The sequence below is a fragment of the Narcine bancroftii genome, chromosome 7 (assembly GCF_036971445.1).
Source record: "Narcine bancroftii isolate sNarBan1 chromosome 7, sNarBan1.hap1, whole genome shotgun sequence".
NCBI lineage: Eukaryota > Metazoa > Chordata > Chondrichthyes > Torpediniformes > Narcinidae > Narcine > Narcine bancroftii.
In genome coordinates, this window is record NC_091475.1 from 25,606,870 (window position 1) to 25,625,997 (window position 19,128).

The 19,128-nt window shown below is 39.9% G+C and overlaps 1 protein-coding gene across 7 annotated transcripts in view; it reads left to right on the plus strand.

Annotated features, from left to right (window-relative positions):
* Positions 1-19,128, plus strand: part of LOC138738609 (1,4-alpha-glucan-branching enzyme-like) — a 269,596-nt gene that overhangs the window by 47,491 nt on the left and 202,977 nt on the right. For all 7 annotated transcript variants that reach the window (XM_069889167.1, XM_069889171.1, XM_069889172.1 and 4 more), the window contains one exon: positions 2,817-2,986. In XM_069889167.1, coding sequence (XP_069745268.1) covers positions 2,817-2,986 — 170 coding nt within the window. Of the gene's footprint in view, positions 1-2,816; positions 2,987-19,128 lie in introns of those variants that run through there.

Below are 19,128 nucleotides of genomic sequence, written 5' to 3' on the forward strand. Positions count from 1 at the left end.
TATTCCCATTAATCTTGAGGATATTTCCCTTTGTTCTATTGTCATCTACCAGTGGAAACAAATTCCTTGCCTCTTTCTTATTTATCCCTTCTTAATTTGTTTGTTTCCCTAAGATCCTCTCACATTCTCTGAATTCTAGCAAGTACAGTCCCAAGCGACTCAATCTCTTCACAAAAGCTAACCCCTCATCTCCAGAATCAACCTGGTGAACCTCCTCTGCACTACCTCCAAAATCAGTAGATAATTTCTCCAGTAAAGAGACCAGAACTACACTAAGTACCCCAAGTGCAGCCTCACCAGTGCCTAGTATACTTGCATCAGAACCTCTCTGCTCTTAAATTCAATCCCTCCATCTTCTGCACCTACAAGCTATTTTTTTTGCCATTCATGTAGAAGTACTCCCAGGTCTCTGCATAACAGTTTACTGCATTTTGCACCATTTAAACAACAGTAGGATTTACTATTTTGTTTCCTCCCAAGTGGTCGACCTCACATTAACCAGCATTGTGTTCCATCTGCCAGATCTTTGCCTTCACTCAACCAATCTATTTTTCTCCAAACTTCATTTTCAAAATTTGGTTTTCCCACATAATTTTACTGTCATCAACAAACTTTGACACGTCTTATCATTCTAAAAAGCATCCAGTTATCTCAGCTCTCTGCCTTTGGTTAACCAATCCTCCATTCACGCCAATCCATTACACTCAACTCCATGCATCCTTATGCAGGATGTTTGAATAGCACTATGTCAAGTGACGTCTGGAAATCCCAAATATACAATGACCCCCCCACCCCCCCATTCCCCTCGATCCACCACACTCATTATATCCTCAGTGGACTCCAATAAATTCATTGTGACCTGCCGCTTCTGAATCTGTGCTGAATCTGGCTTATAAGATTGTCACGATAGAACCATGGATCACAGATTAGGCCATTCAGCCCATCTAGTTTGTGCCAAATTATTATTCTGCCTTGTCTCATCGACTTATACCAGGAACATACCCTTCCCATCCATATAACCCATCCAAATATCTCTTAAACATTGAAATTGAACCTGCATCTACCACTTCCACTGTGAGCTCATTCCACACTCTCACCACCCTCTTGGTGATTGGAATTCTATGACCAACGGTGCACACAATCATCAATGTTGAGAACCTAGCTGGGAGCATTATTGATTGGGATAAGATTGGGAGATGTGAATGCAACTGAAATACTCACTTTTTTCAGCAATTTCCAGTTGATGAAAACTCTCCAGCAATTCTCAATTCAGTATCTTGGCCAGGAAGTCTTTGATTTGTATTGTCTCTGTCATTAGTCAGGTCTCTCTTTTGAACTTTAACAAACTCATCTTTGCCAACAGGCTTCTGAAACACTTCCTTAAGGGTTGAGGAACAATTTCTATCCAAATATTTTTTTTTCCCCTCAGTGATAGTTTAAAGCATTTCCCCAGCTAAGGACATTAAACAAATGGTCTTTTGTCTAGTGATGTGACATTTGCTGTTTTCTGATCTGCTGAGATGTACCCAAAGCCCAGAAAATTTTGGTAAATTACCACAATGGCATCTGCTCTAACTTCCACTCTTTATTTCAGACCCTGGGAGGCATTCTCCCAGAACCAGGGGACTTATCTACCTTTAGACCCATGAATTTGCTCAGCATTACTGTTTTATTTTTAATTTTTCTATTGAGGTTCTCATCTCCCAATGTCTCCTTAACATCATTCTTTCCAAGTTAGTCTTCAGCTGTGAAGATTTACTCACTCTGGTCCATTTCTGCAATGCCCATCATTAATTCCTCTTCATCTACTAAGGATTTGCTGTTCACATTTTGCACTCAATACATTACTAAAATCTTTGTTCGTCTGTATTAATTAAATATTAAAATATTCTGTGCTAATTTACCATAATCTAATAAAATTTGTGTATTGCTTCGGTGTTTCTCAAAAGCTGAGACTTTGGAGTGGGCCTCAAGCATGTGGCCTTGTGACGAAGATGGGAGAACAGAACCCACTGCTGGGTGTTTTACTAAATGTCCAAGCACATTGACAAGCTTTCTGACTTTGGGAAATGGCAGGCATGGGTTTGTATAGTGGCAGCTGGCCTTGACACTGCAGCTGGCTTCATTTTACTCTGATAAGCTGCAGCCCCTGGCGTGAGCCAGCATCGTAGCTTTCAATCTCCCCTTTGCCGGTGCTGGCATCAATCTTTTAATTTAAAGTAGAAGCCAATTCTGGGCATTGAAACCGTACCATCCAATTACATTCAATTAACCTTCCAACCCCGAATATTTTTTTTTTGGAAGGTGGAAGGAAACTGGAGCACTTGGAGGAAACCCACACTGGTCATAGGGAGATTGTGAAAACTCCTTACAGACAGTGGTGGATTTGAACCCATGTCACTGGCACTGTAAAAGTGTCGCGCTGACCATGATGCCCCTTGTGTTGCTGGTTAATCTACATTCTAACCCTTTCTCTGCCAGCATCCTCGACTCTGGCATTTGGTGCCAAGCTTTTCCAACTAAGCCCTGATATCCACAGGGCAGAAACTTCTCTCAGAGGAACATGAGAAAAGGGAGCAGGAGTTGGCCATCCAGCCCGTCAAGCCTGCTCCACCATTCAACAAGGTCATGGGTGATCTGGCCTTGGCTTCAGCTTTACCCACCTATTGTTTCCCATAACCCTTAATTTCCCTGTGTTTAAAAAAAAAACACTCTCTCCTCCTTTGTAATTCTCCTTTGCTAGTATATCTGTGGATTTGCTGACATACATCAGAGAGATCAAGTAATTTCCCTTTTCTTTTTCCCATTCTGTGAAGGTACGATAATTTTAGCAGTTTGGTGAAACGTATAATTGCAAATGAGGGAAGTCTTGACAAGTTTTCTCGTGGCTACGAATCTTTTGGTATGAACCAACATGCTAATGGTGGAATTTATTGCAAGGAATGGGCTCCAGGAGCAAAATCGGTGTCTCTTGTTGGAGACTTCAGTGAGTATGAATCTTCCATGTTCATTTGAAATAACTTGAATATTCCCAGATGGTGAATGCTGTGTATTTGGAGATCTGAATTATGATCCAAAAATACTGCTAATTCTCAGCTTTTCTCATTAATGAGCAACTGTGCTTGATGAGGAATGTTTCAGAAACTTCCATGAAAAGTTGCTTTTGTTTTAATGATTACAAATAAAGAACGTTTTAAGTGTGATACAATTGTTTCAATAAAAACAGGTGTATGGGTCACTGATAATCTCATGGATTACAAGGATAGATCAAGAGCTGAATGTCTTATTTATGGTTTTTAAAAAGTGAGTAATTTTATGTTGACTGGAAGTAGACTCACTGTTAAGATTTAGTTGTATAGAATGTTATGAAGCAAGGTACTGGACTGCAACTATAATATTGAGGCTTTGGAGAAGAAAAATGTTCCAGCAGAACAAGACCATCAAACTTCAGTGTGTTATGATGTATAATGTTCCTGTAATTAATCATAGAACAACTGATGATAGATTGGAGGTATTTTGTTCTTTGAGTGGTCCATTATTAATGATTCCACCAAAACTGTTTGTTTGATACCTTTCATCCAGGGTTGTGAGTGAGGGGACACATTCAGATATTAGCTTATACTTTTTGTATATGATGTAGCATTGAGGGGGGCAATTAACATTCTCTCCTTACCTTCAGGCAAAACTGCTGACCCCTGAACTTGCTCCAGGACCTGTTCACTCATCGGCCTTGTGTTCTCAAACTATAATCGCTCCTGCCCCAAACCATGGTGTTGGACGAGACAACATAGGGCTTGTCCTTGAATTTCTCTGTAATCTCGTTCAGTAACTCCACCATTCAAAAGACCTATGCTCCTTCAATGACTTTATTCTCCTTATTCTCCCATGTGTCCGCTTCACTTGTCAAGGTTCGTAGCTCTGGAGTCCTCTAATAAACCTCTGTGCATCTTCACTTCCTTCACCTATAAGATGCTTCTTTTAATAAGTTGTTAGTTTTCTGCTCTAATAGTGGCCAATGTTCTTCTAGATGTAGTCATACAGTACAGAACAGGCCCATTTTGTCCATGCTGACCAAGATGACATTCTGGGCTTGTCCCATTTGTCTGCACATGGTCCATATCTTTCTCAACCCTTTCAGTTCCATAAATCTGTCTAAATGTCTCTTAAATGTCAAAATTCTCCCCAGTTAACTCGCTTGCTCTGGCAGCTTGTTACAGATACAGACCCCACCCCCTCCACCCGAACAAGAAGTTTGCTCCAAAGACTCTCTTAAATATTTCCCTTTAAACAAATGCTCATTCACTCTATTCATGGCCCTCACGATTTTATAAACTTCTATAAGGTCACACCTCCTCCTCCTATGCTCTAACGAATAAAAATTCATCTGAGTATTTCTGACATTTTTCACTCCTATTTCAGATTTCCAGCATCTGCAGTTTTTTTTTGCTTTTTAAATCTAATCTCTCTCAAGTACGATGCCAGGCAGTGAATCCCACAGTGTGCAGACCTCATTAAACATTTATATTGTACCTTCAATGCAGTAAACATCTCAAGGCATTTCAGAATGCAGGGACCAGTGGGCTTCAGTTACAGGGAGAGGCTGGATAGGATTGATTTGAAGGCAATGAACCAGATGCAGGAAAAGTGAGCTCATGAATAGCTCATGAATAGCAGGATGAATTTAACTTGCATATGTGTGAGGTCATTTCACTCCGTGGATGCTGCCTAACCTGCTGAGTCCTCCAGCTTCTCAACATTTGCTCAGGGATTGCACAGGAAATGCCAAGGTCCTGGAGAGGGTTGTGGAACAGAAGTCTGGGGCACAGATATATCATTCCCTGAACATGACCATGCACATAAGGGGGGTAGTGAACCAGGCATAGGCATTGAGTCCAGTTGGGATTGAGTCCAGTTGGGATCCTATATTACAGCTGTACAGGACCACACCTGGAGGAGTCCATGCATTTCTGGTTGCACAATTACGAGGGTATCATTAAACTGGAAGGGTGCTGAAAAGATTCATGAGAATGTTACCATGAGTGGAGAATAGAGGCTGGATTGGCTGTAATTTTTCTTCCTGGAATGAAGGAAGCCAAAGTGGGTGGGGTGGGGGGGGAGGGGAAATGACATCATAGAGGGTCAAAGGTTAACCCTGCATTCGAGGTCACCCCTCATCCTAAACTCCAAAGTCCTAGGGAGGAGTCACGTGATGGAGTAGTGGCCGGTAGGAGAATACCAGCCCTCTCCAGAAAAGAAGGAAAAAAGTGAGGAAAAAACAAAGCCCCAGACACACAAATCACAACAAATAAAAAAATAAAGGTGTGGAGGAAATGGCACCAAAGAAAGAAAAGCCAAAAACAACGATAAGAAAAGAAGAAAGAAAGATGTCAGAAGAGAAAGATGAAGGCCATACCTGTTCGAAAAAGCAGGGACCTGCTGTGGAAAGAGGAGCCCACTCCCCGAGGTCAGTGGAAACCCCACAGGGTTGTGGCTCACCGAATGCAGGACTGCAAAGATGGCTCACGGAGCCAAACAGACGCGCAATGTGCACGACAAAGAAAACACCGACAGGAGGGGGGACCGGCTGTGGAGTGGAACTCTCCAGCACCAACAGCTGGGAAAGACCCGACAGTAGGGCTCCCAGCGGGAAGATACAGAAAAGAACGGGAAGGGTGAGAATGAAAAAAGGAAACCAGAGGCACAACAGATAACCAGCCCAGAAGAAGAGGACCAACATCAAGACACCATTAAAAAAAACCCAACAAACTGAAACAAACTGCCCAACAAGAAAGTCAGAAGAGACACAGATACAAGGAAGAGAAGTAGAAGTCACAAACCCAAGAGCAGACACAGAAGAAGAAAAAGAAAGAGAACATCAAGCTCTGCACAGAGAAATAGAAGATAAAGGGAATGGACAGTACATAGTTTTTAAAAAAAAATTCAAGAACATATGGAAGCATTAAAAGAATGGCTGACATGAGAATTTAGTGAAATAAAAAGAAGAATGAAAAGTACAGAAGAAAAAGTGATTAGATTAGAGCTGGTCATAACAGAAATAGGGAAAAGATTAGACAAGGTGGAAGAACGAGAAACAGCCGTAGAAATGGAAGTGAACAACTTAAAGAAAATTGGAAGAAACTGATAAAAAAGTTAAAGAAACACAGGAGTTGTTAGCTTAGAAGATGGATATAATGGAAAACTATAATAGGAGAAACAATATAAAGATAGTGGGCCTTAAGGAAGATGAAGAAGGCAAAGATATGGAAGAATTTATAAAAGAATGGATCCCCAAGGTCCTGGGAATGCCAGAAATGCAGGAAGAAATGGAAATGGAAAGGGTACACAGAACATTAGCCCCAAAACCACAGCCACAAGAAAAACCAAGATCCATTTTAGTAAAATTCCTGAGATATATGACAAGAGAAAATATATTGGAGAGGGCAATGAAAAAAATGAGAGAAGACGAAAAACCACTGGAATACGAAGGTCAAAAAAAATTTTTCTACCCCAAAATAAGTTTTGAGCTCCTGAAGAAGAGGAAGGAGTTTAACGCAGCAAAATCGATCTTATGGAAGAAAGGCTATAAATTTATGTTAACGTATCCAACGGTGCTTAAAATGATTATCCTGGGGCAGCAAAGCAGACTGTTCTCGGATCCGGAGAAAGCATGAGAATTTGCAGAATGCCTGCAAAACAGAAAGAGAGATGAAGAGATGTAACAAGAACAAAGAATGACAACAAACTTCATATAAATAAGAAAAATAATGTATAAGTAAGAACTAAGGAGGGGAAGAAAAGGGAAGAAAAGAAGTGGGGGGGAATAAAGAGGGTGAGCTTTGTTATATGTGAAGATAAAAGTCTTCTGGAGGGGGTTGGGTGGGAGAGAATAACAGACTGCAAAATCAGTTGACGCTTGCGAGTGGGTTCGCAATCCAAATGGAGAGGGGAGTTGTGGTTGCCTGACAAGGGGAAAATCAGAGAGGGGGGGGGACATTGGGGTTGAGGGAATTTTAGATGTGGGAATAGTGTAAATATTTTATGTCTTAGAAGTGTTGTCTTATACTGTGTTCAAAAGAAGAAAACAAATGGATATGGGGGAAAGGTGCTGATGAGGAAGCAGAAATGAGAGGTAAACAAAGTATGAAATGGCCATGTTGAACTATATGACTATAAATATTAACAGAATGCATAATCAAATCAAAAGGAAGAGGCTGTTAAATTTACTGAAGAAAGAAAGAATTGATATAGCATTTGTGCAGGAAACACATCTAACTGAAGTGGAACATAGGAAATTAAGGAGAGATTGGATAGGACATGTAACAGCAGCATCATATAATTCAAAAGCTAGAGGAGTAGCTATATTAATCAATAAAAATGTACCAATCAAAATAGAGGAGGGAATAATATATCCAGCAGGGAGGTATGTAATGATAAAGTGTCAGATATATTCAGAATTTTGGAATTTGCTCAATGTATATGCACCTAATGAAGAGGATCAAAAATTTATGCAAGATATCTTTTTGAAGATTGCAGATACTCAGGGGAATATACTGATAGGAGAGGACTTTAACCTTAATTTGGACTCAAAGATGGATAAAACTGGAAAAAAGACGAGCAGAAAGAACAAAGTAACCAAATTTATGGTTAAATCGATGCAGGAAATGCACCTTTTAGATATATGGAGGAGACAACACCCAAAGGAGAAGGAATACTCAAATTATTCGAGTAGACATAAAACATACTAGGATAGACCTGTTCCTGTTGTCAGCCCACATCCAAAGGAGAGTTAGAAAAACAGAATATAAAGCTAGATTGTTATCGGATCACTTACCCCTGTTATTAGCAATAGAGCTGGAGGACATCCCACCGAGGATGTATAGATGGAGATTAAACTCCATGCTACTTAAAAGACAGGATTTTAGAGAATTCATTGAGCACCAAATTAAAATGTACTTTGAAATAAATACGGAATCAGTGAAAGATAAATTTATACTATGGGATGCAATGAAAGCTTTCATCAGAGGGCAGATAATAAGTTATGTAACTAAGATGAAAAAGGACTACACTTGGGAAATAGAACAGCTGGAAAGGGAAATAGAAAGTACAGAAAAAGAATTAGCAACAAGGGAGGATACAACAAAAAGAAGAGAATTGGTGGACAAAAAAATAAAATACGAAACACTACAAATGAACAAGGTGGAGAAGAACACAAGTATTATGAGTTAGGAGAAAAAACACACAAAATACTAGCTTGGCAGCTTAAAACAGAACTAAAAGAACGGTATTGGCATCATTGAAAAAGGACAAACAAATTACATATAATCCAACAGAGATCAATGAAAACATCAAGGAATTCTACAAGCAATTATAACGAACTGAGAACAAAGGGAAAGAAGACAAAATAGATGAGTTTCTAGCTAAAATTGAACTACCAAAATTGCAAGAAGAGGAGCAAAACAAATTAATAAAATCATTGGAAATACAGGATATATTAAAAAAACTACCGAACAATAAAACGTCGGAAGAGGACGGACTCCCAATGGAACTCTATAAAACATTTAAAGAGTTATTAATTCCTCCTATCCTGGAAGTAATGAACCAGATTGAAGAAACACAAGCCAGATTCATGCAAAACAGCAATAATTACAATAATACCAAAGGCGCGGAAGGATCCACTAACTCCAGCATCGTATAGACCAATATCTCTACTCAACTCAACTCAGATTATAAGCCAACAGCTAAACTATTAGCAGATTGGCCGACTGTGTAACAAAAATAGTAAAGCTAGATCAAACCGTATTTATTAAGAAACGACAAACAACAGACAATATCTGTAAGTTCATTAACTTAATCCATGCAGTACAAGGAAACAAGACGCCAACAGTGGCAGTTACCTTCGACGCAGAGAAAGCCTTTGACAGAGAAGAATGGAATTATTTATTCAAAGTACTACAGAGGTTTAACCTACCAGAGAAATATATTAATTGGATTAAAGCATTATATAAGGGACCATTGGTGAAGGTGACAGTAAATGGATATATATCAAACCAATTTAAATTAAGCAGATCAACTAGGCAGGAATGTCCACTATCTCCCTCACTGTTCGCGTTAGCTATAGAACCACTGGCAGAACTGATATGAACAGAAAATAAAATAAGAGGGATAAAAATAAAAGAGAAGGAATATAAAATCAGTCTATTTGCAGATGATGTCATAGTATACTTAACAGAACCAGAAATAAATGAACTACATAAGAAATTGAAGGAATATGGAGAAGTATCGGAGTACAAGATCAACACAAATAAAAGTGAAGCGATGCCAATGAATAATGCAGATTTCACAAAGTTTAAGAAAGAATCACTATTTAGATAGCAAACACAAGCAATCCAATACCTAGGTATTCAACTAGATAATAATCTAGGCCATCGAAACAAATTAAATCATCAACCATTAATGAAGAAATTACAAGATGACTTAGAACATTGGATAAATTTGCCACTAACACTGATAGGAAGGGTAAATTGCATTAAAATGAATATCTTCTCAAGGATACAATACCTATTTCAATCATTACCAATTCACCTTACAGAGAAATTCTTCAAGGAGCTTACTATGGAAAGGGGGGAAACCGAGGATAGCGTGAGATAAATTAACCGAATGGTATAAACAAGGGGGCTTACAGCTACCAAACTTTAAGAATTATTATAGAGCAGCACAATTAAGATACCTATCAGATTTTTATCAAACAAGGGAAAAACCAGATTAGAGCTAGATAAAATAGGGGAGAAGGTACCTGAACATATACTATATAAGTGGGATGAAAAGCTGATGCAACATAGGAATTCACCAGTACTGCACCATCTGCTCAACATATGGAAGAAGATTCACGTAGAAAGGAAAAAAACAAATGATCAACTTCCAAAATTAATATTGACCCAAAATCTACTAATCCCTTTCACAATTGATAACCTTTCCTTTAAGAGAATGGGAGAGAAAAGGGATCAAAAGAATAGAAAATTGTTTTTCAGGAAATAAATTGTCTTTTGAACAAATGAAGTACAAATATGGTATAACTCACGGTACAATGTTTGCATACCACCAACTGAAAACCTACTTAAAGGACAAATTGGGAAGCAGGCTGAGGTTACCAGAAGGAAGCAGTTTTGAATATCTGATTACGGACAGAATGATAATTAAAAGATTTATAACAAACATGCACATCAAGCTGCAAGAGAAAGAAAATGATGAAATAAGCTGTAAACCCAAACAAAAATGGGAACAAGATCTAAATATAAAGATAAAGAATGAAACATGGGAAAAGCTCTGGAACTATGAGAAAAACAATAAACACAAGGTTACGCATGATCCAATATAATTGGTTACACAGGCTATACACCACGCCCCAAAAGTTAAATAAATGGGACCCAACAGTATCAGACAGATGTTTTCACTGTAAGAAGGAAACGGGAACACAGTACATGCAATTTGGGCATGTGAGAAAGTGAAAAAGTTTTGGGAAGATCTAAATCAGGTATTAAATAAAATCACAAAAATAACACCAAAAAATCCAGAGATCTTTCTTCTAAGTAATATAAGAAATAAAGAACTTGGACTCGATTTGGATGAAGCACAAAAAAGATTTATTATGATAGCCTTAGCTGTAGCAAAAAAATGTATAATGTCAACCTGGAAATCAGAAGATAGCCTGAGAATACAGTAATGATACATGGAAATGAATAAATGTATTCCATTGGAAAAAAATAACATATTTAAAAAATAACATCACAGTATTCGAACAAATTTGGGAACCGTACATGGAACACAACAGAGAAGTCCTACCGCGGACCTCCTCCGCCTAAAATGACAATGAGAAGAAGACGAAATGAACTGACCCAGTGTGTAAAAGTAGATGACACAATTTTCTTGTTTATTTTCATTGTGTGATGACATTGTTTAATGGGTTTAATGTATCGTATATGTTGAACGTTGAGTGGGTGGGGAGGGGGGTGGGAAGGAGGGAGGGAAGTGAGGGGGGAAAGGGGGAGAAAATGACACTGTATATTCAGGAGGGAAATGTTTATGTATATTTTGGTCAATATGGTTCACAGTGTGAAAAATTTTAAAAAATTTAAAAATCTCTGAAGTCCTAGTCTTTTAACTCACCCTCCAATCCTGGCAATACTTTTCTGAATCTTTTCTGCACCCTTTCCAGTAACTGGGTGCCCAGATCTGCACACCATACTCATTCATTGTGGTTTCATTCTAACAGAGCTTCTGTCTTTAAGTTGTTTACTACAAAATTCTCTTGGTTAGCTGTTTCTACTGAGGAAAGATATTGCAGCTTGAAATATTTAGAGCTTGTTCCTCCAGTTGTTTAAGCCAAATTTGTTTTTGCTTAAAAATCTGAACGCATGAGCTGATTTATGTTGGCTACACACCAACCTTGTTGGCCCACCGCACTGTGGCTCCCCCTCCCCAGCCTGTCCTTGGGTGCTTCCCTCCAGTTGAATGCTTGTCTTCATGCACTTGGTGTTATATTTCATGCTATTGCCTCTCTGATAGAAACATTTTTAATGCAGGACTAATCTTCCCTCCACTCATCACCATTATTAATGGATAGAAATTTTCCCAGTTCCTTTACAATTATGAAAGTAGAATCCTGCTCAGAAGGAAGGGGTTCCATTGTCTGTTCACAATGTGGTAAATTGGATTAGCAAGTTTGCAGATGATACTAAGATTGGAGGCGTGAACAGCAAAGAAGGTTTTCAAAACTTGCAGAGGGATCTGAACCAGCTGGAAAATGGATGAAAATGGCAAATGGAATTTAATGCAGACAAATGTGATGTGTTTTATTTTGGAAGGACAAACCAAAAAAGGACATATATGTTAAATCGTAGACCACTGAGGGGTGTGGGAGAACAAGAGGATCTGGAAATAGAGATAAATAATTCCCCGAAAATAGCGTCACAGGTGGATTGGGTTGTAAAGAGAGCTTTTGGCATATTGGCCTTCATAAATCAAAGTATTGAGTCTCGAAGTTGGAATGTTATGGTAAAGTTGTATAAGACAATTGTGAGGCCAAATTTGGAGCATTGTGTGCAGTTTTGGCCACCTCATTACAGGAAAGATATCAATAAGATAGAAAGAGTGCAGAGAAGATTTACTAGGATGTTGCCTGGACTTCAGGAACTGAATTACAGGGAAATGTTAAACAGGTAAGGACTTTATTCCCTGGAGTGTCAAAGAATAAGGGGAGATTTGATAGAGGTGTACAAAATTATGAGGGGGTAGACAGAGTAAATGTACTTAGGCTTTTTTCATTGAGGTTAGGTGAGGTACAAACCAGAAGACATGGGTTAAGAGTGAAAGGGGAAAGTTTAGGGGGTATTTGAGAGGAAACTTCTTCACAAGGAGAGTGGTGGGAGTGTGGAATGAGCTACCAGCTGAGGTGGTGAATGCAGGGTCAATTTTAACATTTAAGAAGAATTTGGACTGGTATATGGATGAGAGAGGCCAGGGACTGGGTGCAGGTCAAAGGAACTAGGCAAAAAAGTTGTTTGGCACAAGAGTAGAAGGGCTGAAGGGGCCTGTTTCTGTGGTTCTGATTACAGCATCCTGGGCCTGTTTCTGTTTGAAACAAAAACTGTCTCCTTTGACCTCTTGTTTTAATGGAAATCTTCCTGTCATTCACTGGAGATGTTTGAACCCAAGCTCCTGTCCTTGCAAGCTCCACTCCTGTTGAAAGCAGCAACGTCTTTAATAAAATACGTTTGCCTTTACATGAAGTCCCTGATGCACTGATTGAATCAAGCTGAATTTGCATGTTCAATCTGCTGAATCTCCTGATCTAAGAAGCAGTTGAAACCCTCCTGAGGGATTTTTTTTTTGGATAAGCTTGCTGACCATGTCAAAATAAAATGCCCTGGGAATTGGAGTACTTTGTTAGTTGGTGTTCATTATCTTTCTCTTTAAGTTGCTTTTCATTCACTTGCTCTGGAAACATGCCAGGTGCTTGGTGGCTTTTTAATCTGTGAGCTTTACTTGTACAGTTTAAGTCACATTGGTTCTCCCTAGTTGTGCAAATCTGGCACGCAACCAGCTACCTACTTAGGGTTGTACTGAATTTCCTAATGGAATTTCTTCACTCCTGGCCAGTTTTCCGCTGCCAGTTTCAATAGATGAAGTGGAATTGCTATTTTAACTGTGTTAGTGCAGTTTTGGTAACTTTTGTAAATCATTCAACAGCATGTTTTTCTATGGCACATTTTGGGAAGGATGGGTCAGGGTTACAAGAGGTTGTTGTTAATGTGGAATTAACTAATGTTGACCAATTGGAGTGGGTGCATTTGGAGCTTGTAACAACAATAATCAAGCTCCCAACATCCCCATCACCCACTGTTTTGACATGATTACATGCAGAATTCTCCTCAATAAATCTAAACAGGATGGCATTCTTTGAAACTGATCCAGAATGGGGCTGCATTCCTCTCTGAGACTAGTCATGCCAGAGACTTCCTACACGGTATGACCCTCCTCACCACAGGGACCCCAGTCAGAGACTCAACCCATCAGAGACCATCTCCCGTCGGAGGCCATCTCCCGCCCTAGTCAGAGAGGATCCCCTCCCCCATCAGAGAAACAACCCTTCAGATACTTGAAGATAGCTTCTTCCCTGCAGTAACCATATTTCCTGAATGAACCCCACAGTGGAGCTCTTGTGCTGCCCTTAGTTTGCGTGAACTAATATTGTTTTCCACTGTAATTTTACAACATGCAATTGTATTTCTGTTCTACTGGATATGGTTGTATGAATGTTAGAGTTATCCATTTGAAATGCTTGCAGAAGAACCCTTATCACTGGATGAGGGGCAGTTTTTGCACACAGAGGGCGGTGGGTATGTGGAACAAACTGCCAAAGGAGGCAGCAGAGGTGGGGACATTTTCAACAGGTGAAACTCATTTGAACTGGTACTTGAATAGGAAAGGACCAGAAGGATTATGGACAAATTCATCCTCTCATTAAGAAACTGGTTAAAATGTTATTGATGGCCCTTTTCTCTCTGAACTGCTCAGGGCAGACAGGTTGCAGTTCACAAGGAGTGAAGTGCGGCTGCGTTAGAATTCCTATTGAGGAAGGAAATCGTCTCTTTCTCTCTTGTCTCCTGGTGTTGTCCAGTGGTTCTCACTGTGGAAGGTGGTGGGGTGGATCTTAGAGGCATTTTAATCTGATAATTAGATAATTTGTAAATTTTGTTATCCTTGGAGACAAGAGTTAATATAGATTGAAAGTTTCAGCTAATTACACAGTGAAATAGTAGAACAAGTAAAACCAAACAACTGTTTAAACAAGTACTGCATTTTTATGCATAAAACATGCTCATTATATGTATATTTTACAAACCAGTTTACCTCCCCATGTGTTATATGTGCGCGCGCGCTATACGAGAATATTTTCATGTTGAAAGAACCCGCACAATTAATAGTGGCTGTGAGAAAAATGTGCCGGCAATTTATAGCAAAAATAGGAATATTACAGAGAATATGAGAATAGAATAGTGGCAATGAAAGAATGGGCACAATTTATAGCGGCCATGGGAAAGATGCAATTTATAGTGAGCATGGGAATATTATAGTGAGCATAAGAATGTAATAGCAGCAATGAAAGAATGGACACAATTTATAGCTAGCGTAGGAATATTACAGTGAACATGAGAATGTAATGGCAACAATAAAACAATGGGCACAATTTATAGCGAGCATGGGAAATTTTGATTTTGGGAATATCTTTGTACTGAATGCCATGGTATTCCTGAAAACAAGACATTCTAGCTAGGGCGCTTAACCTTAACAAAGTTAATTGCCCAGACCTGTCCCTGAGGGTGGAGACAAAATATCAGTGCCTCTGATTTGAAACCACATTAGAATTAAAATCCTGCTTAACTCTGAAGCCTGTCTTTGATCTATTTAATTGATTCCTCTCCTAAGCTTGTTAATGTGTTGCAGCAGGATATCATCTATATAATGGGCAATTGACACCTCTGGGGACAGTTGATTGGGTGTTAATTGCAGGAGGTTAATTGTGGCAGATACTGCTATGTGTTTTGTCTTATGTCCTATTTAAATGCAAATTGTTTATGCCAGTCGGAATTTAGAATACTACACCTGTGCGTTATGTGTGTGCGTGTTATACAAAAATATTTTACACAATTTATGATTTTATGTGTGTTGCGTGTGTGTTGTATGAGTGAGGTTTTTCAGTTGGTTGTTTTTCCAGACTCTTTTGTGTAGTCTTCCAAAGGCGCTATTTGCCTTGGCGAGTCTGTTGTCTATCTCGTTATCGATCCTTGCATCTGATGAAATGGTGCAGCCAAGGCAAATAGCACTTTTGGAAGACTACACAAAAGAGTCTGGAAAAACAACCAACTGAAAAACCTCAAAGATAAGCCGTTGTCATACCCACACTCCTGTTCGGCTCCGAATCATGGGTCCTCTACCGGCATCACCTACGGCTCCGAGAACGCTTCCACCAGCGTTGTCTCCGCTCCATCCTCAACATTCATTGGAGCGCTTTCATCCCTAACGTTGAAGTATTCGAGATGGCAGAGGTCGACAGCATCGAGTCCACGCTGCTGAAGATCCAGCTGCGCTGGGTGGGTCACATCTCCAGAATGGAGGACCATCGCCTTCCCAAGATCGTGTTATATGGCGAGCTCTCCACTGGCCACCGTGACAGAGGTGCACCAAAGAAAAGGTACAAGGACTGCCTAAAGAAATCTTTTGGTGCCTGCCACATTGACCACCGCTAGTGGGTGATATCGCCTCAAACCATGCATCTTGGCACCTCACAGTTTGGCGGGCAGCAACCTCCTTTGAAGAAGACCGCAGAGCCCACCTCACTGACAAAAGGCAAAGGAGGAAAAACCCAACACCCAACCCCAACCAACCAATTTTCCCCTGCAACCGCTGCAACCGTGTCTGCCTGTCCCGCATCGGACTTGTCAGCCACAAACGAGCCTGCAGCTGACGTGGACATTTACCCCCTCCATAAATCTTCGTCCGCGAAGCCAAGCCAAAGAAGTATGAGTGAAAATACAGTATTCCAAAAGCTAAACCTGTCCATCATTAACCTTGTGGCATTGAATTAACAGATTAACCATCGGAGTTTTGGATCAGCATCTTAGAATTTATTCACTTGTTTGAACTTTTTAAATTCACTTCAATTGTATGTTTCATGATGTGCATTTTAAATGCAAAAGTATCTCATGAAACTGAGACATTTATTCCTCAGTGCTGGTGATCAACAGCACTTTGTGCTGAGTTCAAGCCTGGTTTTGGAGATGATAAAGTACTGTGGATGAGTGTTCCAGGGCAGAACATTGAGGGCTGCAGCTCCTCGGCCATCTCCAATTGTTGTAAAACATTCCACAGCTCAACATTCATTGTTTACCATCACAGATTCTCATCACGACTTTTGTGCCATTATCACAATGCTGTCGGTGAGGATTAATGAAGACAATTAATTGTCACGTTCATTTCCGTTGAGTACTGCTGCACTTCCAAAGGCTCACAGTTACCAGCAGCATGGAGAAGTCAGAGAGTAGACAGAAGTGGTGGGTAGTTGCTTTCCACACCATAGGCTGGTAGTCACTGGTGCCACCCAATGTGAAGGCTGGTAGACACTGGGGTGCCCCAGGGCCAATGCAGGACATGGTGTGCGTGGATTAAACTCTCAGTCCTGAAGCAGCATCACGACCTGAAACATCATCCATTTCCCTTCATGGATTAAACTCCCTGAACTTGTGGATGAAAGAATGTGTGAAAGGGTAGTGAACAGTGAGACTTGCAATAGATCGCTGGAAGACATTGATAGTGGGAGAATCTGCAGCAAAGTTGCAGAAAGGAAGTGTGAAGTTTCACACCTTGGCAGAAAGACAGAGATGTCATAGGCCAAATGGAACAACTCTCTGATTTTTGACCACCCCACAACAGGTGAGTATTTCTAGGGATCAGACTCTTGCAGAGTCATCTCCCATTTTCTGAGAAAAACCAATCACTACATTAGATGAATGGTGACAGTTTTACCCTCGTTTCAGCCTTGGTTTGGCAATGGATTGTGCAATAGAGCTGCAACCTCCTCCCATTCGGTCACCCCATCCTCACCCTTGCTTCTGCTCTTCCTTTTATGGTTTTCATTCAATTCCTCACATTGTCATTAATTAACTGAGCATTTTATTTGAACTCTGTTTTCTGGGTTATTAGTCAATGTCTCAGGATTAGTCCAGTCATTTTACGAATGCGCCACCCCTATTCTCTGATCGAGAGACACCAAGTCGAACACTTCTGTCCACCTGCTAATAAACACCAAGTCAAACACTTCTGTCCACTTGCTAATGTTCATTGCGATGACAGCTGCAGTTTCACACTGGGCACCTGTCACCTTTTAGCTCGAGTGATGCAATCACTCGAACAGCCTTCCCTTTTACACCAAAAATGTGCTTGCAGATCAGGTTACATATCAAATTTGTGCTCATTCCAATAATTATAATTGAAGATGTGAAACCCTCAATGAGCCAGTGCAATTACACACTGCAATAGAACCTAATTGAATTTTTTTTCAATTAAAAAGTATTCCTCAATGTACTTCAGAAGGGAAATTTGAATAGAAGTTCTTTAACAGAACTAAAAATGGGTTCATCATTGAATATTTCCTTTTTTTCCTGGGTGAATGGGAGGGGGGAGGGTTAGGGCTTGTTCTTTTCTTTGCTTTTTCTTACTCAAAATCAACATCAAATGATAAGATTGTTTCTTTTATGTAATTGATAAATTTCATTTTTTCATGTTGATTTGAAAATATAAATAAAATAATCAAACAAAAAAAAGAAAATGGGTTCATTGGAAATAATAAGAATATTTAAATAGAGTGTCCATTGAGCCATCCGATTTAAAGTTATTGGAATAAAACTAAGCTAAACCTCTTCATTGATGTACAGTGCTTATTTATGTCCAAGGCATCTAATTTGTAAACGAACCTTTTACAAAATGCCAGTGGATAACCGTGCATTGAAGGAAATTAATGCAAAATGGGCCAGTGAAATTAATGGGATCCCAGAACTTCCCCAGAGTGAGGTGTGAACCAGTCAGCTGAATCATGCGCTAGGGGTAAAAAGATAAAACATAAAAGTACAGGAACAGGTCCTTTGGCTCACTTTTCTGAGCCTGCTGGTCAAATTAAACTAAAACTCTGCTGTTTACACTGCATAGAAATTCCTCCATCCTCGCATACTTCTGTGTCTATCGAGAAGCTGCTATAGTATCTGCTTCCACTACTGCCACAGGCAACTCGTTCCAGCACCTACCACTCAGTATAAAGCCAAGCACATCTCCTTTAGACTCCCCGCTCATTTGAAACACGTCCTCCAGTGTGTCAAACTTTTATCCTGAAAGAAAGATTCAGACTGTCCACTCTGTCAATGCCTCTCATAATTTTTAAACATCTATCAGGTCTACCCTCAGCCTCCATTGCTCCAGAGAAAACAATGCAAGTTTATTCAATCTCATCCCCAGAACTCGAAACCAGCCAATACCCTGGTAAAACTCCTCTGTACCCTTTCCTCCACATTCCTCCTGTGATGGAGCATCCAGAACTAAACACTCTGTTCCACGTGCAGCCAAACCAGAGCTTTGCATCACTGCAACGTGACCTTCTTATTTTTATACACAGTTCTTTGGCCAATGAAACGAAGGGTATCATACACCTTTATCACCCATTCCACTTGTGTGGCTACTTTCAGGGAGTATACAGGCTGATACTTAACCTATAGTCAGCACAACTGAAGTATATTAGCAGTTCATGAGTGATCCTATTTGTATCTTAAAAGCATATTTGGAACTATATTTCCTGTGGTACACTAATGCTTCACTGGTTGTCCCCTGAGATTAAGTAAGGTCTTCAACATCTGCTTCAAACCTTTCATTTATGTTTGGCCATTGGGATATGCTGAATGAATTAACGATTGTGGCAATTTATAAATCTGCAGCTATTTATTAAGGTGAGGCTCAAAGTTTTTATTTCCTCTCGCTCCCCACTTGTGACCTCTGAATCCTTAACAGCAGATCTGTTACAGGGGA